This window comes from Gallinula chloropus (genome assembly GCF_964237585.1).
Source record: "Gallinula chloropus genome assembly, chromosome: 3".
In the NCBI taxonomy this organism is placed as follows: domain Eukaryota; kingdom Metazoa; phylum Chordata; class Aves; order Gruiformes; family Rallidae; genus Gallinula; species Gallinula chloropus.
This window is the reverse complement of record NC_140087.1, coordinates 114,877,436-114,904,437: the sequence shown is the minus strand read 5'-3', so window position 1 is coordinate 114,904,437 and position 27,002 is coordinate 114,877,436. Positions and strand designations below refer to the sequence as shown.

General features: G+C 42.2%; 1 protein-coding gene across 1 annotated transcript in view; it reads right to left on the bottom strand.

Moving 5' to 3' along the window:
* Positions 1-25,063, bottom strand: part of KLHL29 (kelch like family member 29) — a gene marked incomplete at its 5' end in the record, with an annotated part of 253,744 nt that extends 228,681 nt beyond the window's left edge. Inside the window, one exon of the mRNA XM_084261767.1 lies at positions 24,803-25,063. Coding sequence (XP_084117893.1) covers positions 24,803-25,063 — 261 coding nt within the window. The remainder of the gene's footprint in view (positions 1-24,802) is intronic.
* Between the last annotated feature and the right edge of the window lie 1,939 nt (positions 25,064-27,002).

The following is a 27,002-nucleotide window of genomic DNA, read 5'->3' as shown; positions in this document are numbered from 1 at the left end:
TCAAGCCAAAACCTTTTAAGAAATTATCAGGAGACACCACAGTAAGTGGAAGCTTCTGGTCCTACAGTTTTTATCAAAGTGTTCTAGCTCTTTCAGATTCACCACCTAAGGCCTCAAGAACTTTCAGGATCATTTGGGATTACTCGATTTCCCAATACCCAGTAACTGCTCCTTTCAGTCTCTCAGTACTGTTTGCAAGATTTATGTGATCTCCACTTCAGCTATTTTTCCATGTGTCAGCACTGAAGCAATCATCCTCTAGCCTTCCTTCAGCAAACTGAATAGGTTTCATGGCTTATTCTCCAGGCCTGGGTAATTTTTATGGTCCTCCTTAAGACTTGCTTCTTCAATCATGGACATTAGAACTAGACAGAGTATTTAAGCATCCGTCTTACTAATAGAATAGACTTTAATCACAATACTTTCTGTACTTTTGCTTGATATTCCTCCTTTTATACAAGAAAGGTCTCTGCTGGCTCCCTCAATTACACTATCACGCTGACAGCTAATTTTGAGGTGATTATCTAGAAAACCCTGATGCCCTTTCCCAAGGGCTTGAAGAGATAAGTCCTGCTGGTTTAAGCTGTGAAGCCCAAGAAGTTGAGTCAGAAGCCCATCTCAAGGGACAGAAGAATGAAAGGTACATCCAATGTTCAACTACAGCACTGAGCAGATCAACTGGTTGCAGAAAGATGGGTTTCTATTCATAAACAAAGTCAGTCACTTGGGAAACCAAGCTGCAGTTACGTATCCTCAGCCCACAGTCCTTCCTAAAAATGTGTCTGGGGCAAAGGGGTAGAGAGATGAGGCAGTTGTATTTAAAACTGGTGCCATTGTGTCTTCCAGATTTTGCTCTCCCAATCTGTTCCCGAAGTCTCTAAAGCCTAGAACTGTGTTTTCCAAACAGAATCATCCTATAGGCATATCATAGCGTCTTGGTTTCTTACTGTCTCATTTTGTGTTTTCCTTAGCTATGGGACATTCCAGATCACCTTTATTTTCCCCAATTCCCTTTAGTCAGATGCATTTTTTTTCTAGCAACGGTGATATTACTAGAACTTCTGATACCATTTGGTACAATTTGAATCAATTTGCCTTTATGCTGCTTAGTACAATTGGTCCTGTGTTGCTCTAGGAATTCTAAACTATTGGGCCATGCCCTGGCTGTTTAGGACACCAGTGCCTTGAAGTAGCTCATACGCTGAAACGGGTTTATCCTCAAAAATACCTTCTAGATGTGGGTGCTCTCCTCTCTTCTATGGTTACTGAAACAAAATACTGAAGTCAAAATCCACAGCTTCCCACATCTAAACACTACTGAAATCAGGAGGCAGTAGATATTCAAACATCTGGATGATTTACCCGAGACCAAGAGTTCTGTGAAGACATAGTCAATACGTAAAACCAAACCCCTCACATCTCCCACTAGTTCTCTCACCATGCCACCACCACACCATTCAGGTAACTGAGATGCAAAATGTTTACGTGTCTTCACATTCATAGAGATTAGATTATCTACAATATTCATAGAGATTAGATTATCTACAATAGGGGCAGCACCTCTTGCAAACGTTGCTCAGCACGGTGGGCTATGACTGAGACGTTTCCAGACTTTCTGGAAAGACACACAAGCTGTGTCATGGTGTAGCTGAGTTCCTTCCCTTAGTGCTTCAAAGCTAACACAAGAGTCTGTCTTATTTTTGTCCATTTTTAGTTTAAAAACAGTTCCCCATACCCTCAAGTAGCCTTAAAATTTTATTGTTCTTTGTATTAATTTTCCAGCTCCCCATGGCCTCAACAAATACTCCATCACATTCCTTTAGTCTTCCCACATAACTGAAAATGAACAGCTTGATTGGAGATGGCAAACTGCTTTATTTGTGGGGATTTACCTCAAAATCTTGAGGCTGAGTGCTTTTCAGTAACAGTGAACTCCAGTGTGATAATGTCACTGACAATCCAGAACAAAATTTTCTGACACTTGTGTTCATGAGAAACAGCAAATACCTTCTTTATGACTAAGCTACGTGTAATGGGCCAAGTGCTTCCTGCTAGTGTCACAAATGAGAAAAATTTGCATTAAGGAAGAATAGCAAAAGGAAAAGCAAAATAAAAAGGGGAAATAAATGTATGCAGTGAAACGTCGGGCAAAGCTTCTGCCACTTGAACGACTCAGCATAAGCAAGATATGACTTTTTTTCCCTCAGCAGGTGGATAATCATCATAATCATACTTAGAGTATCAATAACCATTTGCAGAACATGTATTTTTTTCACATTTAGATCTTTAAGTACTTATATAGCTTTTGCTGACATAGATGGATAAAACAATACAGAATGTGAGGATGGGCTTTGGTTTAATATCAGATATCCATAAGAGACCTACAGGGTCTGCCTGTAGTCAGCGGGAACAGAAAAGCATGCCACAGGAGAGCTTCAACCCATCTATTTTAGGATGAGAAAAAAATCATCTTTTGGCGATGCCATTCCTCTCTGCTGAACGAAAAGGCACCAGTTAAGTTTAAATAGATGCCTAACATTTGGATGGGTAAAGATATACAAGGTGAATCAAAGCTTCAGTGATTCATCACAAACTGTCAAGTGCAAAGCATTTGAGAGTGTCATGCAAGACAGTCTTTAAATTGGAGAGATAGGGATTTGAAGGATGGACCACCCAGCAGATAAGGAATTGGCTGGACAAACTCAAAGAGTTGTGGTGATGGTTCAATGTCCAAGACCAGTGACAAGTGGCATTCCTCAGAGGTCAGTACTGGGACTAGCACTGTTAACATCTTTGTCAGAGACATGGACCATGGCACTGAGCACAGCCTCAGCAAGTCTGCCAATGACACTGAGCTGTGTGGTGCAGCTGACACACTGGAGGGAAGGGATGCTGGCCAGAGGGACCTTGATGGGCTTGAGAGCTGGGGCCCTGTGAACTGCGTGAAGTTCAACAAGGTCAAGTGTAAGGTCTTGCATGTGGGTTAGCACAATCCCAAGCACAACTAAAGGCTGGGTGGAGAATGGATTGAGAGCAGCCCTGAGGAGAAGGACTTGGGAGATGCTGATTGATGTAAAGCTCAACATGAGTTAGCATTGAGTGCTTGCAGCCCAGAAGCCAACAGCATCCTGGGCTGCATCAAAAGCAGTGTGGCCAGCAGGTCAAGGCAGGGGATTCTGCCCCTCTGCTCTGCTGTGGTGAGACCCCACCTGGAGTACCGCGTCCAGCTCCTGGGTCCCCAGAACAAGAAAGATAGCGGCTGAAGTACCTCTCCTATGAAAGCAGGCTCAGACAGCTGGGGTTGTTCAGCTGGGAGAAGGATGCAGGGAGCAGCTTTCCAGTACGCAAAGGGGCCTACAGGAAAGCTGGAGAGGGATTCTATCAGTGAGTGTAGTGATTGGAAAAAGGGGAAATGGGTTTAAACTAAAAGCTGGTATATTTGGATTAGATATTGTGAAAAAATTCTTCACTCTGAGGCCCTGGCACAGGGTGCCCTGAGAAGCTGTGGATGCCCCTGGATCCCTGGTAAGGTTCAAGTCCAGGTTGGATGGAGCTTTGGGCACCCTGGGCTAGTGGAAGATGTCCCTGCCCATGGCAGGGGATTGGAACTAGGTGATCTTTAATGTTCTTTCCAACCCAAACCAGACCGTGATTCTATGAAATGAAATAGCATTAGCCTCCAGCCTTCCCTAAGCTGTTCCTTATGCCTCATCTGCTAGACTTAGCCTGTTCGCAGAAGTGCAACAGTGAGCTTCCAGGTATCCAGCACTCCTAGAGGTAAAAATAAATGGAAAGGCATGAAAATGGATGTGAAGCAAAATAAATTGCATTATATATGACAAATCTGTATAGCAGGTATAAGAACAAAAGCCTTCCAAGAGCAGGAAAGAAACAAAAGATGAACTGGTTAATTTATATCCCATCTATTTCATTTTTAGTGTTTAAGTAATAAAACAAAAGAAAAAAGATCAATGAGACAATTTGAGATTTTCTGTTTCCATACAAGAAATTTCATTAAAAAGACGCAGCTTTTTCTATTTTCTTTTTTTCATTAGGAAGAGCGCAAATACATTTGAAAGACTTGATGAGTCAGGAGAAAACTCAGCAGAGAGAAGGAATGTTTTGTCAGGATCAGGAGAGAGGACGCAGATGTGCAGAATGGCCCAATAACAGCAGAAAGATTGCTGTCTTCAGGAAGATCCCTTTTTCAAGGGAAATACTGCCAAGTCTATTCTTTCATTCCTATCACGAGACACGAGTCCATGAGCTCAGTCTTCAGATGACTGATTTAGCCTCTGAGATGGGCCTTCAGGGCTTGGATTTGATGGCACTGTCAACTTCTCAGTTCGGTCAAGGACTGAAAAGTTCAGCTTCGGTAGCAATGAACAACATGGAGTACTGCCTCTCTGCCACCCTCCTGACATCATTACATTTCCCATTATAAGAACCAACCAAAGACTTGCTGCGAACTTGCACTTCTACAGACACTTTCCTTGAAGTATCTCCATGAAGTTTTAGACAAGCCTTTTCCACGACTAAGTTCCAAAATCTCAGTACTTAAATACTGAGGTAGGTTAATTTTTAAAATTATGCGACCGTGGTCCTGATCTATGTCAAGCAGATGCTTGATTCTTTCTTAAGTCAATTTTTCAAAACACTCATGCTTATGCCAATTCACTCCTCAAGCTCTTTCAAAACACCTTCCAGTTTTACCCAATATTTCTACCCTAGGACTTCCAGGATGGAAACACCCCAAGATGTTCAAGAAGATCTAGACCTCTGTATAGGCAGGAATTTCAACGCTGTCCATGTTAAACAGCTCATAAAAGCTCTTCAACAGAGCCAGAATAATGATAAAAAAGAAAAATAAATAATATTGGTCCTGTATCTGTAGGAGGTAGAAGGGAAAGAAAACCCAAACTCATGGAAGTCCTGAAGCTAAGAGCAGCCTAGGAATCTCAAGGCTGGTCACTAGTTAAGTTTCACTGAATCCTGCTGCTCCAAAACTGTGTTGTGTGAAAATGCCATTGATTTTTTCATTTATTTCCGCTGAACCCCCAAATCTGCAATATTAAATAGAACTGAGGGAATTTCATTTTGTGTCTAGAATATACTAAGCAGACAGCAAGCCACCACTGCCCGTCCTAACCCATTAACTTTAATGAAAAACCACAGCAGAGCTGACTTCCAAAAACGCAGTCCTTTGGGCTACAGTACAAACATGGCAGCAGTTGAAAGACATTTTACTTGAATTTAGGTGTTCCTTGGCCTGGAAGTACCATCATACTTTCTAAGCTTGTCAAGACTGATAAAAACACAGGTCAAAAGTGTATGATTGGTGTAACTGCTTACACCTTCCTTATCTCCCCTTTAACCAAAAATGTGTAAGCTTGTATTGCTTTTCTTTACAGAAGAATATAATTATTACTGTCACTGTCACATTCGTTTCTTAGTCTCGATAACAAATGAATTACATCTGGCATCTGACCAAAGATCCTTCAATTACCCTGTCAATGCTAATTCATGATACAATACGTTTTGCATAGATTGGTGTAGGGAAGGAAGGATGGATCTCTGCCGTATAAAGTTCAGAATTTATTTAACATGGAAGACTTTGGTCCCTCGTTATGGTTTATGCTCCAACAATGTGGGTATAATTCCAGAAGGAGTGACAAAGAATTCCATGGACATTTATGGATATTGTATCTGCAAATCCTAAAACTCAGTTGATAGAATTTGCCATCACACCATTTGACCTTTTAACTCTTTAAGTGCAACAGGTAGGTTTTAGATTTGCAAGAGCAGCCAGAATGCAAGAGCAGCTTGAAATGTTTATGACTTACTGTGGAAACAACAGCTAAAAGAGACTAGCGAAAATAAGAATCATACCTCATGCTTGAGAGTACACATTGATTTGAGAAGGAATTTTCTCCCTTTACTCAACTTGCTGCAAATTTATTGAAAACACTATGAGATTCCCCCTCCTCCAAAAAGTGCAGGCTCACAAAGTACTTAAGACACCATATCTATATCAGTATTCTGTCTAATACACAAGTCGTGGTTTACTGGACAATTACGTCTAAGCTTTTGGCAGTGGCAAACTGTGTAGGCAGCTGTGAACTTTATTGACAATGTAGAACCAAATAAAGGTTTGCCTAAGAACTCCAATTCACAGTTCGATGCCAAATTAGCATAAGTGAAATATGAGCATTTAATATAATAAAACATGAGCTGTGAGCGCATAGCCCATCCCAGGAAAAATGTGAAACCAGAAGGTATTTTAATGAAAAACTGGAAGCAAATATCACAATCTAATGTTTAAAAGCCATAAGAGTTAATTTTAGTTTGAAAGGAAATCATTTTTCAAAGTTCTGTACTCTGTTTAAAAACAGATTGAGCAAGTTTATTAAATTAGCAGACCACTGCATTTATGAAATCCATAAGTCAGATCAATGGTGCACAGTCAGCTCTAAAAAGTAATTGCTGGCTTCTTTCAAAATGGACTATCCAAAACCTTCCAAGGACTAGTTTCTCCTTCCATTATTTATAATGAGCAAAGCATAGTGCTATAGATTCTTTGGGCTCCCTGGGCTAGCGGAGGGTGTCCCTGCCCATGGCAGGGGTTTGGAACTAGATGGGCTTTGAGGTCCCTTCCCACTCAAGCCATTCTGTGGCTCTAATTCATAATGCATTTTTAATGTTTTTATAACGCAACTCATTTCTAATCTCTGTGGATGACCAGTTGCCATTATTGAATTTCCATTTCTATGAATTATGGGTACAATATATTTTACCCAATATTTCTACCCTAGGACTAACCTGATTCTACAACAACAACAAAAAATAGTATCACATGGTCAGTAATTTTATCATAAACGTCTAACATCCATCAGAGATTAGTCTTGCATCTATGCATCTGACCTTGACCTTGTATCCATCTGATTCTGGAGAATCACCAGCCATGTACATTTATGATTGTTAAAATGCTGGTATTTAGATAAGTGTCCAACTACAGCTTCAGAGCACCAAGTCAAGTCTTTCTCAGTAGGCTTTGCCACCTCTGCCCAGCTGGAAATTACTTGGTCATTTGGGCCAGGTAATGCAAGATGAATGGAGGTGAGCTGAGACCCACCCCTCTTGTGCATGCCTCCAGATACTGATGTGTGATCGGAGAACTCATTCTCACTAATGAAAGCAGCTCTTAAGGACCAGGAAGCCTCAAGCACGCTTCAGGTCCTTTTGTTTTGCTCACCAGCAGTCACCTACCACGGATACCTCTCCATGGGAAAGTCTCAGTCCATTTAAATGATTAAAAACATACCAAATAGTAGGCATGAAAATAGCCATCCTGAGGTTTGCGGGGCTACTTGCATGCGTGAAGGCAAGCATATACTTCATGTTTTACCAGATGGTTGAGAGTCAAAGATACAACATGTGGTTAAAGAAATCCCCAAGCTGCAGGCTGTGAGAAGTACAAACCAGGGTTGTGTACACACAGTGTAACTGCAATGCAAATCTACTGGAGGCAGAACATCGAGCTATACGAATCCATAGGCTCGCTTACTATGACTGTTCTTATCTTCTACGGACTGAACTAGGATGAGCAGCATAAAGCACGCTGTAACATTATCACTAATACCAGTGAAGTATGGCAGCTGCTTCGGGAAAAGTCTTTTTTAATGGCCATCAATGAACTTCACACAGACCTCGCTGCGCCAGGGCAGAGAGGCAATATAGCATTTTTCTTTCATTTTTCAAAAGACACACGGCAATAAAAATCTACTAAATGGAACAAAGAGCTTCCCAAATGCCAGGAGTGGCATGGTCCCTGCCCTGCGGAGCTCACATCCACAAATGACACGAAAACCATGTGTGGAGAAAAGTAACACAAGAAGCAGGGATGTAGAATACAGGAAACGATGTCGAGTAATGCCATGTGTGTTTCTGCATACACACTCTGAACAGGTACCTGGCAAAGTCTGCTCCTAAATACAGATGCATTCAGAAATAGCTTCAGCCCAGCCATAATCAGAGGATTAGTTTTTGCCAGCATAGTGGTGGTAAATAGTTCTTTAGGAGAAATCCACATACAGGGAGGGCAAGGGGCTTGCAAACAATCTCTGGAAGCACATGCCAGGCATAGAGGATAAACAAAACATTTATCAGAAGAGCAAACAAAAAGGTAATCAAAACCAGAGTCCTTGGGATAACAGATGGCAGGACTGGGGACACAAAAAGATACATGGGTGGAAGCCGAGCAGGGGGTTGTTTGAATGCTTCTGACATTTCTTTAAATGTCAGCTCATAATTATGACGTCTCCACCACCACCTTGTAGGTATATAGCCACTTCGAGCAGAGGCCTCACAGCTCGCCGAGAGCTGCACTTTAGCATTTTGAGCTATCCGTCATGTTCCCACCTTTTATTCTGGTGAGAATGAACAAGCAAACACCAAACTCCCACTGAACACCTACTACTTCAGTTTTAATTTCAAGGTTTCCTCGCTGTTCAGTTAAATCTCTGGGTGTATTATACAGATTTATATGGAGTGCTACACACTGAGAAGCACCGTGAGATAAGTGGGAGAAAGGGCAATATTTAAAGAAGTACTCTATAAACACTCCGCCAGAGAAGGAAAAGTGTGGTATAATCTTTTGCATAAGTTTACATGTGTAAAACCTATGTTAATAAAAATCAATCCTTGTTCACTATTTGAACACAAATCCCATTAATAATTCCATTAAGCTACCACTTCAGTTCATTATTTTACCCGTTTGCACTTCACTATATTCACTGTCAACATCTGCTGCTTTCCCCGAGAAAGAGGGCGAACAAGGCCACGCAATCGCATTTATGTTCCCCGCTACACCCCTGGCTTGCTGGCGCGCGGCGCTGATAGAAAGGGCATTTCCACTCTCTCCTACCCAGAGACAGAATACATTGCCTTCCAACACAAACCAGACTCCATCCCACGACTTAACATCTAACATCCATCCCCGAATTCAAATTACCTAATTATCAGAGCTACTCAGCATGCTTGTTCAATACTTTGCTAAGCAGATACTTTAAAGAGGTAAAGGAAGAGGGGGTTGGGGGGTAGAAGGAGGACTGTCACATGGAGAGTAATAGATAACGAGCAATGGAAGTTTATATTTTGAAAGTAAAAGCTTGCAGAGGAAAAGGGGAAAAGGGTCTAGACAAAAAAACCCCACCACCTCCCCCCAAAATCAAGCCCACAACACACCACTTTGATCACGTTAAATATTCCGGGAGGGAACAGATAACATAATCACAATGCACAGCAGGGTCCTCAGTGAAGAATGGATACATGACTCTTAAAGGTTATTACAGCAAATTTAAGCAAACCAATTGCAGGGAGACCAGAGAGCAGCTAAACAGAGGTTTTCAGGACTTCTGATCGCCAAGGCTCATTCCAACTGGCTCAATTTGATCTAACAATCAAAAAGTCAAATGATATGAAGAAAGATATTTCCTCCAGTAAATTGAAAAAGGTGGAGTGGGAGCTTATTTAGATTCACTTCCTGCAACTGTGTTTCTTTCTTTCTCTAAGCAGTCTAGCTCTTGTAAAAGGGTTTCAGCAGTGCTGCGTGCATTTGCACATCGCTCCGTCTATGTACTTTTATTCTGTCCAGCAACACTCACCTCCAAAGGAAAAGCGAACAGCCGGGGCACGAAACACAATGAAGCAGAAACACAAAGGAAAAAAGAGCTGAGAAACAGAAGCTCATTTCCAACAGCATGGAACAACTACCCGGTGCTAATAGCGTTACATCTGACTGAACTTGACTGGCAAAACCCACCACTATTAACCCCTAAGCTGTTCATCAAATAGACCCATGAAGTGTTCCTCTGCAAAAGTATGGTAGATTTGGCAGATTTTATGGTTGATGGGATTAAGACAGCAAGTTACCAGAGCTATTCAAGGAATAACACCACAGGTGAGATGCACCAAGTTTCCTTCTATAGCCTCTTTTGAGGGGAAGTCTCAACTAAAACACATGCCCGTGAATTTATGTCCAGGCACCACCATAAATGGACCACTGGGCATATTCTGTGATAAATACTTCAGATAAAATGTCCAACACTGAAAAATCTCCAAATTTGACAGCACTGACTGAAAATCAAGGTCAAATCTACCCCACATGGAGACAACACATATTAATTGTGCTGCTTTAATTTTGTTTGCACAAGCTGTGGCATGCACAATACAGAGGGTGCATGTGGTCTGTGAAAGACACTTGTGGCAACAGTCCATATGATGACTAAGATGCTGAACATAAAGCAAAACCTCAGGTGTCTCTTCCTGCAGCACTAGAGGGATGCTCCATCAAGGCAGTTTGGAGCTCATGGAATCAGTTAATTTCTGCTAATAGAAGGCTTCATAATCTGTCTCCAAAAAACCAAGATACGTAGATATTTTTACTTCAGGCAGCTGGAAATAGAAGTGTGCAAATTAAAACGGGGCAGGACAAAGGGATATAACCATACTTCTGGAACTTCCCCACTCCTGGCAACTATCACAGGTTTATTTGGCCTTCACTGGCAGAAAACTGTATTATTTTCTATGCAATGCTGTGGTGAGGAAGGGAGAGAACAGGCAGTCTGCTAAAGTGAAAAATCAATTGTGCAGGTAGCGAGAGGCGTTTCTACTTCAGCACTTAATGGCTAACATGATTTTTCATAGCAGCTGTATGCCAACATCCATCCAGTATCTAACACAATCTCTATATTTCTAGATCCAACAGAAAAGATAAAAATCATTCCCTGGCACAAGGAACATCTGCAGAACATATTCTTCATTCCGATACAGGAACTGAATTTGCCAGCAATTGGTGGCCCACATATAAAACCATGACAAAGATTTCTGAAAAACAGCCGAAGCAACTCCCTAGAAGATACACTTCTAGACTCCCTTAGAATATATATTTCTCTTCATAGTGGGAAATTGGATTCACAAACCATTGTAGCTGCTGTGACAATATACAACAGGGACATCCTAGTGTACAGGGACACCAGCCGAAAGAATTGACAAAGTGGAGATGTGCTTGGGCTACTTATTGTTCAGGCACAACTCAGCCAAGTATGAAACTGTGTAGAGTCAAGTAAAACAAGTTATAATTGCCTGAAAGACAAAGTCATCCCGGTAACTAGAAAACTAAACGGGGCCAGGACCTGTCGTATGGCTCTGAGGCCAAATGATATGGCCTGGCCACATTCACAGGATTATGTACTTTTAGCCTCCAAAACAAGGTGGCTGCATCCAAACTGCCAACTGGGAACGGCTGCTGGCCCTTGCTAATCCCCAAGCCATGCCTGGGAATTATTTATGACAGCACTGGCTGGCCTGGTCGAACACAAGGCAAAGCCTGCACTAACAATTTAATGGTATAGATGGTCAAGTTCCAGCTCTTGGGCCTGTGCCCTGGCACTGCTTAACCTACTAGCACAGGCCTAGCCAAACGCGGTGGTATTGCGAGCGGAGCTGGCTGGAAAACAGGCACACAAGAAGGAATAAGAGTATCTGACCACATTTAAAATCTCTATGCATTGTTATTATTCCCTCCCGCACTCTTTTGCTGTTGGTTTGATGGGGGTTTTTTCTTAAGTTTTATTTTCCAGACAGCCTTATTTCCACAGAGGTGTTCTATTTGCCAAAACAACAGAAGGTCAAAATAGTTGTGGTAGGCTCCACATGAGTGCGTTTCATTTCTTACCCGTGATTTGGAGGTAGCTGCCAGCAAGCTATGGCCTTTCCAGTATGGTCAGATACACTGTGGGAAGTGTCAGAAGAATTTAAATCAAGTGTCTGATGGAAAATGGGGGAGGAGGACAAAGATGTTGAAAGCAAAGTAGAAAGGCAAAAAGCTAAATGAATGTAAGCTTGGATTGGTCCACAAACTTTGCAACATTGCTAAAGTCTTTTTTAATCTCCTAGTTCAAAGGGTTGGATGTAAAAAGCCATGTTGCTCAAAAACTGCTGCAACTGCCTTATCTTTCTCTGGTTTTGAACCACCTCAGAATCATAGAGTCATAGAATATGTAAGGTTGGAAGAGACCTTTAGAGGTCTTCTAGTCCAACTCCCCTGCAGTAAGCAGGGACATCTTCACTAGATCAGGTCACCCAGAGCCCCATCAAGCCTGACCTTGAATACCTACAGGGATGGGGCCTCCACTACATCTCTGAGCAACCTGTTCCAGTGATGTACCACTCTCAGGGAAGATCATCCAACCTAAATCTCCCCTTTTCTAGTTTAAAACCATTACTCCTCTGTGAGGGTGATGGAGCACTGGGACAGGCTGCCCAGAGCGGATGTGGAGTCTCCTTCTCTGGAGACATTCAAAACCCACCTGGATATGTTCCTGTGTGATTTAGTCTGGGTGATCCTGCTCTGGCAGGGGGGTTGGACTAGATGATCTTTTGAGGTCCCTTCCAACTCCTAATGTTCTGTGATCCTGTGTGATTCTCTCTCACTCCACTTGATTCATTGCATAGAAGAGCACACTCCAGTGTTTACAGAGCCCTGACATGGAGCTTTTACTGCCCTGTCCCTTTCCAAAGCAATCAGTGATAGGAACAATGGCAACTTAGAGGAAATCTCAGGAATTATCTACATAATGCACAGATAGAAACCGATCTACCAAAACCCTGTAATGGGCTTAGATGACATACCAAAAAACTTGAAATAGCATTACCCAACACTGCTCCAGAGCTAGATATTATTATAAAGCAGATCATATTGCTGAGCAGGCTGAAAAACCAAGGTGAATGGCAGCTTTGTATGGGGCAAACAAAGTACCTGTGATCTGTATCTTCAAAAACTCTAAGTGTGTGTATGTCTTCATCGAGGTAACACATCTGAGATAATTACTACATGCACGATGACCTTAAATGCCATCAGTTCTACACACCAGACACTTTGGTCACAGGAAAACTACCAGAAGAATTATTGCAAGCAGTAGAAAAAATGTTTATAAAACTTCTTGAGCAAGAATGGAATTAATATGCTCAGATTTTCTCCTATAATGCAGCTTGAAGAACCTTGCAAAGATAAATGCTAGACCTTTAAAAGCAGGGATGATAAAGATAATTAATGGAAGCTTAGAAAGATAATAATGTCTCAAATCCATGCGGGATATAACTATTGCTCAGCTTTTGAGGAAAAGGAAGATAAATTATTCAGTCTTACTCCATCCCAGCATGAGGCAGAAACTCTAAAGGAAACAAGCTGTTCAAAAACAAAACTGTGATGACTATGCCAAGATAGGAGTTAGGCTCAAAAGACTTTGAATAAATCCCAAGTTCTGGTACTTATGGGCTGATGAGGATTCTGGGTATTGTTTTAAGCAAACTGACACCACCTATGCCTTGTATTTAAGTGGTGATTCAATTCTAGGATGGTACCGAGACGGTATCATAAAACATTTTGGTTGAAAGAGACCTCTGCAGATCCCATGGTTCACTCCTGCTCAAAACAAGGCTAACTTTGATGTTAGATCAGTGTGCTCCTGGTCACGTCCAGCTGAGCTTGCAGTCTCCGATGGTGGAGATTCTGTTATTGTTCTGGGCTTTTGCTCCTGTTTTGGATCCTGCATTGTGAATTTAATTTTCTTTTCCTTATATGCACCAGAATTTCTCTTGCTACAATTTCATCTTACTGCAGCTGCTTCTTTCATAGAAGACCACTGAGAAGAATCTGCAACAAAGCTGGTGAAGGTAATGCAGCACAAGTCTTATGAGGAGTGGCTGAGGGAACTGGGGTTGTTTAACCTGGAGAAAAGGAACTTAAAGGTCTATTCCAACCTAAGTGATTCTATGATTCTGTGACTGTATGAACATCAGGAAACACTATTTTATTGTCAGTGTGGTGGAACACTGGCACAGGTGGCCCAGAGAGGCTGTGGAGTGTCCATCCTTGGAGATACTCAAATTCACTCAGACATGGCCCAGGGAAACTGGCTCTAGGTGGCCGTGCTTGAGCAGTGAAGTTGGACCAGAAGACGTCAAGAGGTGTCTTCCAACCTCAATCATTCTGTGATCCTTCCTATTCTCACACACCTCCTTTGTTTCTTTAAACTTGCTCAGGATTTCCATGTACAGGCAGGATGGCCTCCAGCCATGCCTGCTTGGCTCTTGTATAGTGCCTGAGCAATTCCTGTGCCACCAGAAGGTTGTCACTGATGAACTGCCGGATCTATCTGCAGAGCCTTGTACAACACAGCTCCTATTACAAACACTGGCACTCCTGGAAAAGAATACAGACTTGCAGGGGAACACGTGGTCGAATTAAGCTCAGCGTCACTCTTGGGGAGTGTTCCATTTGCTGGCTGACAAATGTACCTTGATGCACTACTTCAGTGGTTTCGAATGCATGGACTTTGTGTAACACTTTATGTTCCTCTGGGATAAAAGGATAACTTTAACTATATATAATAATATAAACAGTATATAATCTTAAACATTCAAATTACACAGCCAAAAAAAATTCTCTTTCTTGACGTGTTTGTGCAACAACTTAGCAATAGTAAATACTATTCACATGCTTCTCAGTGCTTTCTTTCAGGATTATCATAAAAGACCCAGGATCATAAACAGCTAGAAATAATGCTATGATATGAAGAATTTATTACTAGCTATTATTCATTATTTATACTGTGGGTGCATATCGCTTTACACACAAACACCACTTTCCAGGCTGCATATATTTCTCTGAAGAACTTCTACAAGCTTTGTTTTCCAAAGTGAACCATTTTGGTGATGCTAAACTGTAGCGGGGAACAACCAGATATATTTCAGTTTGACAGGAGTAGAGAACAACCCCAGAACAGAAGAGGCAGACTGACTTCAGGGCGAAGTCAGAAGTCAGTTCCTCCAAACCTAAGTAAAACATGCATTTTGTTTGCTGAAAAGCAATCATTTAATCCAAGAATAGAGGGTTACAGCACTTAACCAACACTTGGACATTTAGTAACACTTCAGATTCCAAGGGAAAATCAACAGCATACATTGGGTACCTGGAAGGTTTATAATTTTCTACAAGCTCCTTTGAAAAGTAATGGTCAATTAAAGTCTTCATCAGAGCTGCTTCTAGAGACTGAAACTGAAGTCACGAAAAAGTGTGAGGAATTTGTTTTTGTGGCCTCCCCTGCAGTCACTCTGGCAGGCACTGACAATAAGGCTGTGTTTTGCCCACTCACAAGAGAGTGAGTCACTGTTATTTCCATTTATGCAGAAGATCTCTGCACCTTGTGCGAATTGTTCAGATGAGATGGAGCACAGTTCAGCATCGCTGATGTAACCTGACTCCTGGCATTACTTCTGTGGCAGACAGAGCGGTCCTCCGAGGAACCGGCACAGGCTGCCCACATTTCATGCCATCAAGTCACGAGATCCTTGTGCTCTCCTTAAAGGTCTGGGCACTTTTTCAAGAGGATTTTCGGGACTGTAGACAGGGAGGTGGTGCTGCTTTAATGTCAATTTGGAGTGTCAGCCCTAGCTGATCAGAGCTTAGTATGCCCAGAGCGCATCAGCCTGTGTCCAGGTGGAGCATTCATCAGTGCAAGGAGCCAGAGAGCAGAGTTTAATGTACTGTTTATCACTCCCAGGGCCAAATTTATTTTTATGCCTATCATCAGCTTCATAGACAACTGTCATATCAAGGCCCACAGAAATCACGGGGAGAGGTGAAGCTTGGCTCACTTCTATTTCTCTCTTTGTTTTTATTCATGTGGTTCATTTGTTTTGCAAGCAACTTCTAAATTGAAAACTGCAAATCAATCAGCAATTTGAGGAAACCGATGCCATCAAGAAAATCTCTGTTTGCCAAACAATTTATTTTCTGTTATGCATTAAAATTGTGTTTTTAGAAATGACCTTTGTGTTCCTGTCTCTTATAACAGAAAAGTATGGTATGGAGATATCCCACCCAACTGCTTCTGCAGCCTCCCCTGAACTCTTTGCATCGGGATCTTCTGTATCCAACACACACCTTAATCCACTCATCCCCCTCTACGCTGCCCTGGTCAGGCCCCACCTGGAGTATTGTGTCCAGTTCTGGGCTCCTTGGTATAAAGGAGAGAGGCCAGCGGGGGGCTACGGAGATGGAGCCTGGAGCATCGAAGACAGCCTGGAGCATCTCCCCTATGAGGAAAGGCTGCACAATCTGGGGCTGTTCAGCCTTGAGAAAAGAAGACTAAGAGGGGATCTGATTAATGTTTATACATATCTGAAGTGTGGGACACGGGGAAATAGCCAGCCTCTGGAATAGGCTGCCCAGGAGGGTTGTGGAGTCTCTTTCTCTGGAGATATTCAAGACCCATCTGGACACTTACCTGTGTGACCTGTCCCAAGGAGCCTGCTTTGGCAGGGGGGTTCAACTCAATGATCTCCTCAGGTCCCTTCCAACCCCTACAATTCTGTGATCCCCTCCCTCAGTGACTTCCCTGACATTGCACACTTCATGCAATGCCAAAATCAGAAATTGTCTAGATGAGAAATGATCAGCTTGCTTGAAAATAATTTCCAGGGCCTACCTGGCAAAGTTATGCACTGACAGGAAAAATAATTGGAAACCACAAGGGATTCCTTGTAAAATTCTTCTGTAACTATGTTTGAATGCCGTCAACAGCAACCTTCCTTGGGATTTTATGTATCTACAACTCAGATAGCCTGCCCTCCTTTAGAAGTACCACTCCTTGAAAATAAAACCTGTGGTAATCAACATCAAGTCACGGGCAAGGAAGCTCTCAGGCAGGTTTTTTTATCCTGACAGGAGGCCAGGACAAATTTTCTAATAAAACACCCATGCCTCCTGAATGGCAGAATTATATTCTGCTGCATTTTTAAAGCATAATCTGCAACTAATACACGTGAAAACAAAGTAACCATGAGAAAGAAAGAAGAAAATCAAAAGAGCTCTAAATCATTCCAAAGAATCAGGCACTTAAATCATGGCCAATATACATTTCGTTTAGGTTACTGTTATTACTGATTTTTATCCCTTTTGCAAGTCAGGATACTTTTTGATCAAAATGCCAAAGCCTAGAAATACTCCTTTTTCTTTATCCATAGCTGTCATGTTTGTGACCTTGTAAGTACTTGGCTGTGTCAATTAGTGTTTAAAAAATGCTGCCTTTTATCTTCAAATGGAACTGGGCCTAGAAACTGGCCAGACCTCTTAGCTCTTTCAATAGATGATAAACACATTGCAAGTCAAAAAATTCAAACAGCTTTTGGATTTTTTTTGACATTACAGATTAATTAGCATGCCAGGGCTTTCAGATTAACTTTGGTCTGCTAAAGTATCTGCAAAAGTTGACAAACTAAAACAACATTTAGTATGTTTTAATTTTTACATTTTGGAAAATATGTAAACATCTGAGACAAAAATACTAAAATGAGAAGATAAGAAGAAGCAACAGAGCATCAGTGCAATTTAAGCCCTCTCTAAGGCGATGGATCATTAAGAATAGCCTACAGAGGAGCCTGAAAAATACCCAAGGCTTCTCTCAAGTTTGTTCAAAGGGAAGAATTGGTTCCTCTACTTCAAGGCCTTTAACACATCACTTTTGGAACCCAACACTGATCCCATTTTACTCTCTTGCCCCTTGGCAGCACCATTATTCCCAGGAGGCATTTTCCTAGTATCTTAATATGATTACTTCAGCAGAAGTCATCACTGAACTCAATTTATAGAGATTTGTGGTCAAATTGTAATTAGAAAAAAAAAAAAGAAATCTCCTGGGAGTCAGTGATCAAATCTGTCTCTTCTTCTCACCCCTGGTACAAGCTCTGTTCATTCCTCAAAAGCAACTCTCCAATTTATTTGAGAATACCAAAAGGATACTATGAAGATATTTTTCTGTGGTACATTCTGCTGGTTTCACCCAGCTGGGCTGTTGTGGTGTGTCATACACCATGACTGGCTGTCGTTGCTTGCAGACTCTTCACAGAAGGCAGAGTCTGGAAGCTGCACTCTAGTTAAATGCTATGTCACCCCAAAATATAAATCATTGAAAGCTTATTGAACTTTCAAACCTAGAGAACCAGAAGAATGTGATTTGGGTGTCAGAGAAAACTTGTCTTTGTCTTCTGTTACAAAGCATTGAGTGCTACATGCACTGGGCACTGCTCTGATCTGCTACACATTCATGTAACAGGTCCGCCAAAATTAGAGCTTCACGTGCACCAGAAGTCCCTGCATGGCTGAAAACAGTCTTGCATCTCATTTACCAATGAAACTGGACATTATTTTAAAAATTTGTCCATGGGTAAAAACATGGTCCTGGAAAAACCATCAGTTGCACTATCTGACATCCAGGAACTGAATCACAGAATCATAGGGCTTGGAAGAGACCTTGAGAGATCATCGGGTCCAACCCCCCTGCCAAAGCAGCTCCCTAGGATGTATCACTCAGATAGGCGTCCAGGCAGGTCTTGAATATCTCCAGAGATGGAGACTCCACCACCTCCCTGGGCAGCCTGTCCCAGGGCTCTGTCACCCTCACTGTGAAAACGTTCTTCCGCATGTTGGTGCGGAACTTCCTATGCTCCAACTTGCAGCCATTGCCCCTTGTCCTATCCCCACAGACCACTGAAAAGGGGCTGGCTGATTCCCCCTGCATTCCATGCTTAAGATACTTATAGACGTTAATTAGGTCCCCCCTTAGTCTTCTCAAGGCTGAACAGTCCCAACTTACTCAGCCTTTCCTCATAGGGGAGATGCTCCAGGCCCTTAATCATCTTCGTAGCCCTTCTCTGGACTCTCTCCAGGAGATCCCTGTCCTTTTTGTACGAAGGAGCCCAGAACTGGACACAACACTCCAGGTGGGGCCTGACCAGGGCAGAGTAGAGGGGGAGGATCACCTCCTTTGACCTGCTGGCTACACTCCTCCAGATGCACCCCAGGAAGCTTCACTTCACCACCACAGTGATTTGCCAAAAGAATCAGAAGGATCTTTAACAAAGCTTTTGCCATTACTGCACTCAGGCTGGACTGTTCCACCATGCCCAGATCAAAGAACTGACAGGCTACCATCTGAAATGGTGACAAAAATACGACAACTATCAATACAAACCCTCAGGGGAGCGGATGAGTAGCTTTGCACGGAGAAGCTAGTAGAGCAAACCCTACATACTTCATCACCGCATGCTTTGACTGTTTTCTAGCAACTGTTGTATTCCAATATTTATAATCTCTCTCTTTATGCAAGCCTCTTATGTTTTATTATAAAGAGAGTACGTAAATTTCAGTTACCGTTCCAGAGCAAATTGTTGGATGTAATTAGTCATGTACAACATAAGGCGTAACTTGAAAAACAATTTGTGTTTATTTTTCCTCTGTTTAATCAATATTTTAAATATTTGTGGAAGCCACACACCAGCTTAGCAAATCATCACCTCAGAAGCGAGAGAAAGAGAACAGACAACACAAATCCTGCAACGTACAGTAAATCATCTGTGTATGACAGGCTGCTGTTGAGGGCACTAAATTTTTTGGACCTTTAAGGAAAGAAGCATGTAACGTTTTACTCCTGTGCCATTCCACTTGATTCCTCTTTACCCCGCATTCCTCAGCCATCGTGACTTGTTTTTCCTTTAAGATAAGGATTTTCTTCCCTCCCCACATATTTTTTAATGCTATTTAGCTGCAGTGATGCACAAAGACAGTGGGGGCAATTTTTATTCCCCCCCACCCTATCATGATCCCTGCCTGACTTCCCAGAGAGGTTAACAAATGCTTTATCATTTCTGTCTTCTCTCCCACATCGTAACTGTGGCTAACCACGGTGGGATCAAAGCTCTGGAGGAAACAACACACAAGTCACAAATGCTGCGGAAGTACTGTAAGTACAGGAGGCCAGGATCACATCTCAGTGAAGCTATTTAAAGACTTAAAACTACAGAGTTATCCCTGAGCTCGACTAGAGAAAATCTTATCAAAACTGAAGACATTTTTTATAAAATTTGTCATAGGTTTAACCTTGAGAATAACAAATCATTAAGTGTGTGGGGGCTTAAGAATCAATTTATGTTCCAAGCAAAGGGTTTTTAAAATTAAGGTTGGGAAAAAGATAAAAAAAATTAGGTCTCGTCTGGTGGCGTATAGATTCTGTTGATGTATCAATCTTTTCAGGCATTTAAAAATAATATAGAGATGATAAAAGTAAATGTTCTATAACCAAAAAATCTCTTGGTAATAAAATTTCAAATTACAGCCCATGACAACACTTCTAAATTGAAGCTGTGATACAGGAGCTTTGATGGAGAAAATTGTACAAGTAACTCGCAAAGTAATTCGGAAAAAGCAACAAAGAATGAAGGTGCTGCTGAGATGAACAGAAAACATAGCTGGAATGGTGTGCAGCATCCTTAAATGAATTTTAGACTGGTTTGTTGCTAATATCTTAAGCAGAGCTGCAGTCTTATATGGATTTCCTTGATAGCTTCCTTCTACCGACAAATAACTTCACTGCAGGAAAAGAACCCCCAAACCTCACCGTACACAGACAAACCCAAACCTGAGCTCAATCATCACACATGACTGGGCTCAGAGTGTGACAAATTGATCCAAACACAGCAGTTTAATGGCAGGAATTGCACTCTCCTATCAACTACTTCAGGCACTCAAGGGGTTGAGGAAGTATCTCCAGCAAAGGATTCATTCCTTTAAACTATGCTGGCTCTGAGCACACTTTGGATACAGCACCAGAAAGAAAAAGCCAAATTGAGCAAAAGAGGTGGAACTTTGTTCACAGTGGTACAAAATGAGCAGAACCGCCCCCGCCCCCACCCCCCCCCCCCCAATAATCACTACCTGTGAGTGCCTCAGTTTCCCTGTTGAGATTTTGGAGTACAGCATTAAACTATTTTGTCCATGTTGCTGAGTTTTAAATTGTTTTTCTGATACCATCCGGCAGCCTTCGATGAAATGGGTCATGTTGTCATTTTATGCAGCAAAAGAGAAAGCTTGGGAAAATACAGCTTTTTTTGTTTAAATAACTCAGAGCAAACATCCATAACAACTTAAATGTGGCAGATCCACTAAGTGTGATTTGTACCAAAGCATCTGTGGTAAGAAGGTTACAGGTACGCTTTGAGAATAAATTTCAAAGGTCTGCAAAGTATAATTAGTTCTAAAGTTCTCCTACGCATTAATAATTAGTAATAAAATCCTTCTAAAGCCCTCCACCGAAAGATGTTAAAAGCTCTTCCAGAAGCATAAAAACACTGGCCAAACCCAACCCCCTCATCATTGGTGTTATATATATCTTAAGATTCCCTATGAAGATGGTTTCACCTCTCCTCGACAGTTAATTTGATCAATTTTTTCTCTCCCTTCCAATGCTTTTTCCGTTCATAGCACATAACTCGGGGTGAAGTCTTTAATCTTACATACATTTACATAATAATTTAAAGACCAAATGGTTCGGCTAGATTAGATAGTCTAGCGGTCCTTAAAACCATTTATCTACGAATTCCCTGACCAGCTCCATCACCAACACAGCAAGTTTCACAGTCCAGTTACATGTCAGAGAGAAAAGGAGGGATTTTTTTCCCCTCCATTTTGAATTTGTCATTTTGGGATTCAGTTAATCTGGAGCTGAAGGACAGGAATGTGACCAGTGTCTGCCAGCACAGGTATCCACAAGACAGATCTTGTCAAACAAACTTAATTTCTGTCTTTGACAAGATTACGACTCTGCTTGATAACATGTAACAGAGGATGATGGCATGTGTATGTATTTTTGATAACTACTGATGTAGCACTTGGGCAAAAAGAAGTCTAGAGCTGTACAGATGAGGGGACAGAGGCAGGGAGTGGTTCTATCACCGTGCAAGGGAATGGGGAGAATGACACTAGAAGAACACATTTAGTTTTGGTAGCTACCTTTTCAAAAGCAAATGAAGAATGGAGGGGACGCAAAAGACCCACAGTTATCTGGAGGCTGTTAGAGCTCAGAGGAAATCAGAGGAAATGAGAGGAAACGAGAGGAAATGAGAGGCACCAAGGACCGAAAGTTGGAAGACAGACTAAATAGTTGATAAAAAAAATTACACGAAGTTTGAACTGGGAGTGTAATTAATTACTAAGGAACACAACCAAAGGGAGGGGGACGGCTGGTGTCTATGCTTTGAGATTCTTCAAACCAGCTCAGGATTATAAACTAAAGTCAAAAATGGTAACTGGATGACACAGTGTTACAGAATCACAGAATTACAAGGTTGGAAAAGACCTTTAAGATCATCAAGTCCAACTGTACCTGTCCTGTACTAAACCACATCTCTAAGTACCTCATTTACCCATCTATTGAACACATCCAGGGATGGTGACTCAACCACACCTCCCTGGTTCTCTCTGTCCACAAGCCTGGGAAGAACCCATATCCTTGGACTATCATACAAGGAGAACCAGGTTTGATCTTGCTCTGTAAGACCATGATTACTTCCTTAATTCACTCTGTCACCTCTTGTGTGGGGCACCCCCTTGCCTCTGAGTTTAACTACATCTGCCGTAACGTTGGGGAAGGTTCCTACTGCAGCTGAGCAATAAAACATTCCGCTCCCGACCACAAAACAGAACTGAGAAATTCAGCTCAAGATGACACCTGCCCCCCCAGGGGCTGGTACCCCATAAACCTGCTCAGAAAAGGGCTGTGGAGGGTACACCGTGAACTCTCCACAGCTCCAGGCAACTCGGCGCATTCCTGTGCTTTAAAATAAACCAAGCCACCACGTCACTCTCCTGACTTGTGATTTCCTCATTACATGGACTGAATTTTTTATGCCTAGCCATTAGCTGGCTGCTGCAAGGGAAAGGCGCTGGCTGGTTGCATAGCGAACCACAAGTGTAACTCCGCCGCGTGCGAAGGAGAGAGACAGAGTCAGGCAGGGTGAACATGAGTATGTATGAGCACCTGATGTTTTCTTCTGACACCGTTCCACATCATTAGTTGGAAGCTTGCTAGGCACCATACCCTTACATCTCTGTTCATCCTACCTAACCTCACTTCTCTATCAAAGTTTCCTCCTCTTTACTACGCGCAATTCTGAGTTTTTAAAGCTGTTCAGCTGCTTCTCAGAAGAAGAGGCTGGAGCAAAGCCCTGTGCATTTTCACACATTTATTTTATGGGAGATTACACAGCTGATTAACAGTTCTCAGAGTAAAAAGTGTCCCATGTTACCTCCATTCCTGTCTATTTATTGCTTTTGATCTATTCATGCCAAAAACATTCTTACTAATGAAAGTCATCAGAAAATTGTCTAATAAGGCAATTTAGAAGACAGTTCACATTGAACATATGATCAAAAGGCATTTAACTTGCTGTTCCTGCCTCCTCTCCCCCAATAAACACAAGGTTTACTGGCACTGCTATGCTTCAAAATGGTTTTGAACATCTGGGAGAAGGGCTGATCAGCTCCAGACAATCGTTAGACTCTAAGTAGACCCAGGAACAAAGGTCATGATAAATGAAATGACTGCTTTGGCTCCAAAATTGCCTCAATCTTCTCCAGACAAAGCATGATTGAAATGCATCTATCTGTGGATAGTATCTGGAGGACTCTAAATACATTTTGATCAGAACCCGATTGGCTTCTTTCAAATGAAAATAATTTGAAGATGCCATGGAAAATTTTTAAAACCAATCGCACTGTAAACTTCGGCCTAATGTTTCCTTCTGCAGCATTGACCTTGTTTTTCTACAGTGTGAAAAAAAATCAATATAATAATGGTACTGCAGTAAAATTTCAGCTTGCTCTTGGCTTACTTTAAATAACTTTATTGTCTCCTTTCCCCCTGTCTGCGTCTGCTGTATTTGGCACTTGCAGTTATTAAAATGAAACCAAGTTGAAAGAAAATGTTAAATATCATAAAAAGAAAACCAGCAGCGCTTCTGGCTCCCTTTGCTAATGCTGTGGTCACCTTTACAATTTGCCAGGTTTTTCTATTCTCCAGCTGTTCTACCTGAATTTGCATGCAGAAAGAAACCACAACTTTCTGCTGGAATAACCATTTGTACTTTGCAGATTTTAAAGAGCTAAATATTTAAAATGAAAGGGAAAAAACCTCACCTTTTCCCCTCCAATTATATATTAGAACAAAAAAAAAAAGCCCACTGGTTTACTAGTGATTTTGATTCGTTGCCATTTAACATTTTCTTCCTCCACAGTGTTCATTTGTGCAGAAACGAGAGAGCCTGGTTAAAGCAGCCCCATTGTTACTCTCCAGCCTGCACTAAGCATGAAGCTTTGAAAACCTTAAAGGGATGTACCACCTAAAGAGAAGAAAAAACATCATTTGGCCAAAATGTGACCCTTTGGTCAACTTTCCACTCCCTCTGGTTGAAAATCATATCCGCTTGTTGTCAACCACAGCTCTGCCTTGGTCAACAGACAAGAAGAGCATTCCCAAAAGCAAAAGTGGGAACCACATGTTTCAGGGAAAGCAACAGAAAGCCCAAGTGTAGGCAGTGCTGAAAGGAAAGGAGTGTTTGCTCTGCTCAGTCTTGGGCCTCTCAGAAGCATGGGAGCCCTCAGTCTTGGAGGAAGAATGACCTACTCTAGAATATCCACACCACACAAAAGAATAAAAAGACATAGACTGCCTGTAGGAAATTTTTTCCTTCCTCTTAGTTACACTGTGAACACAAGATTTTGCAGAGGGACTAATGAAGTTCCACCTCTAACATCCCCTCGACACATCAACCCTGGGGGAAAAAAGAAAGAAAAAAAGAAAAAAAAATTTAAAAAAAAAGAAAAAAAAGAAAGCAGCCAAATTCTTACTTTGGTAGTTGAAGCTGGAGATGAGTTGGCCACCAGGCTCGTGATCACATCGCTGTTGACGGTGGTGCAAGCGGCTGTGGCTGGGGTGGGGAGCCGGGAAGGGACAATGGGCAGGGGCAGCAGCCCGGGGCGGTTGTTGCTGTTGGTGCTGGCGACGCTGCTGCAGTTGGTGCTGCTGACGTGGTTGCCGTTGGAGCTCCAATCCCGGCGATCCCACCCGGCCCGATACTCTCTTTCAAACCGGCTGTGGTGCCGTGACATCTCGATGGAGGGCAGCTTCTTCTCAAAGGGAACTCGAGAGCTTGCCTGAAAGATCAAAACCAAAGAGCTGTTAGGAATACAGTCCCAGCACGGGAACTGTACTCTTGTCATCACCAGGGCCAGGCCCTGCCATGCCTCTTCTGCTTTAGAAGAGCACTGTTTCTACCCTTTTCCCAGACAAACATCAGAAGGAGGAGAGGGATGTTGTAGTAAATGTTAGTCTACAACACAAATGAGATGGTCTGGACAACTATAAGCATGTGGTGGAAAGACCAATCCCTTGGACCTGGGGAAACACCATCTGCCCAGACTCTCCAGCAGAATAACAAGCAACAGCACACAAATCATTACAAGAACATCATAATTCCAATAGCAGGAAAATGTTTCCAGCAGCTCGGTCTTGCAGTTTTCTTGGCAATCTGCAGATCATTCCTGTGGTTCTTTCCTGCACCCAATGACCAAATATTAATCCTGACGATCAGAAGTATAAAGATCTACCTACAAAATGTATCTATTGCTTCTCTACTTTTAAGCCAAATACTGCTTTACACAACCCACTCCTTCTTGCGAGACCTCCTCACTGAAAGCTCCTATGGGAATGGTGTGCTACTTTTCAGGTTAAGGTGAATTTTGTTTGTTTAGGGTGCATCAAGCACAGCATGGCCAGCTGGTCCAGGGTGGGGGTTGTCCCACTCCACACTGTGCTGGTGGGGCCTCACCTCAGGTCCTGAGGGCAGTTTTGGGTGCCACAATATGGGAGCGATGTGAAATTGCTGGAGTGTCCAGAGGAGGGCAATGAGGATGGGGAAGGGTCTGGAAGGGAAGTCTTATGAGGAGAGGCTGAAGTCCCTTGGTTTGTCCAGCCTGAAGAGGAAGAACCTGAGGGGAGACCTCATTGTGGTCTGTGGCTTCCTGATGAGGGGGAGCAAAGGAGCAGGCACCGATCTCCTCTCTTTGGGGACCAGTGGCAGAACCCAAGGGAATGGTAGGAAGCTGCAACAGGGGAGGTTTAGGTTGGATGCTAGGGAGAGGTTCTGTACTGAGAGCATGGTTGGTCACTGGAACAGGCTCTCCAAGAAAGTGGTCACAGCACTGAGCTTGGCTGAGGCAAGAAGTGTCTGGACAATGCTTCAGGTCCCTGATGCCTGAGCTCTTCCCAGAGTGTCTGCTCTCCAGGGCAGGCCAACATGTCCTGTCCCCTCCTGTGCTTCCAACTGGGCTTTAAACAATACTCCCAAGATGATCAAATGACCACATCACTTGGTGTTATCATCTCGTCTTTATCATTTCTTAACTCTTCAGTCTACGTTATCCATAGATTTTATCTTCCAGGAGCAAGACGTCCGGACACAACATGGGAGTTGAGAATCTGAACATATATAGTCCTTGTTCTTGTAATTTTATGTTACACAGCCTAGAGCCGTTACTTAAGTCTTCCTGAAAAGGTCTTCTAACCTGCACTATGCTGCAATAATGCTATTTTCCCAGCAGTTCAGAATAAGTGAAAGTTTACAGCATTTGGAATTGAAGAACAGTATAAATAAATGCTAAATATATTTATTTCCATAAATAAATAATGAGTATCTAGGTCACTGCAGCATCTGATTTATTTTATTTGCATCACACTATCCAGTAAGTTCTTTGTAATAATAACATCAGGTCAGATGAAGCAGTTTTGTTGCACAAATTCTTAGATAGAAAAATGAACAGTAAAAACATCTGCTTATACCGGCTGAGGGGGGAGCTGGTACCAAACTCACACAGAAACTTGAAGCCACTGAAGAGAGATGTTACTTAGAAGTGACATAAACCAGTGCACCTATCAACACTGTTGCTTATTCACCTGGGTAGGAATTAAAAAAAAATAAATCTGACTATTATGACTAAATAATTAAAGGGTCACCTGGTTCACCAGAGAGCTGCTGGCATGAGATGAAGA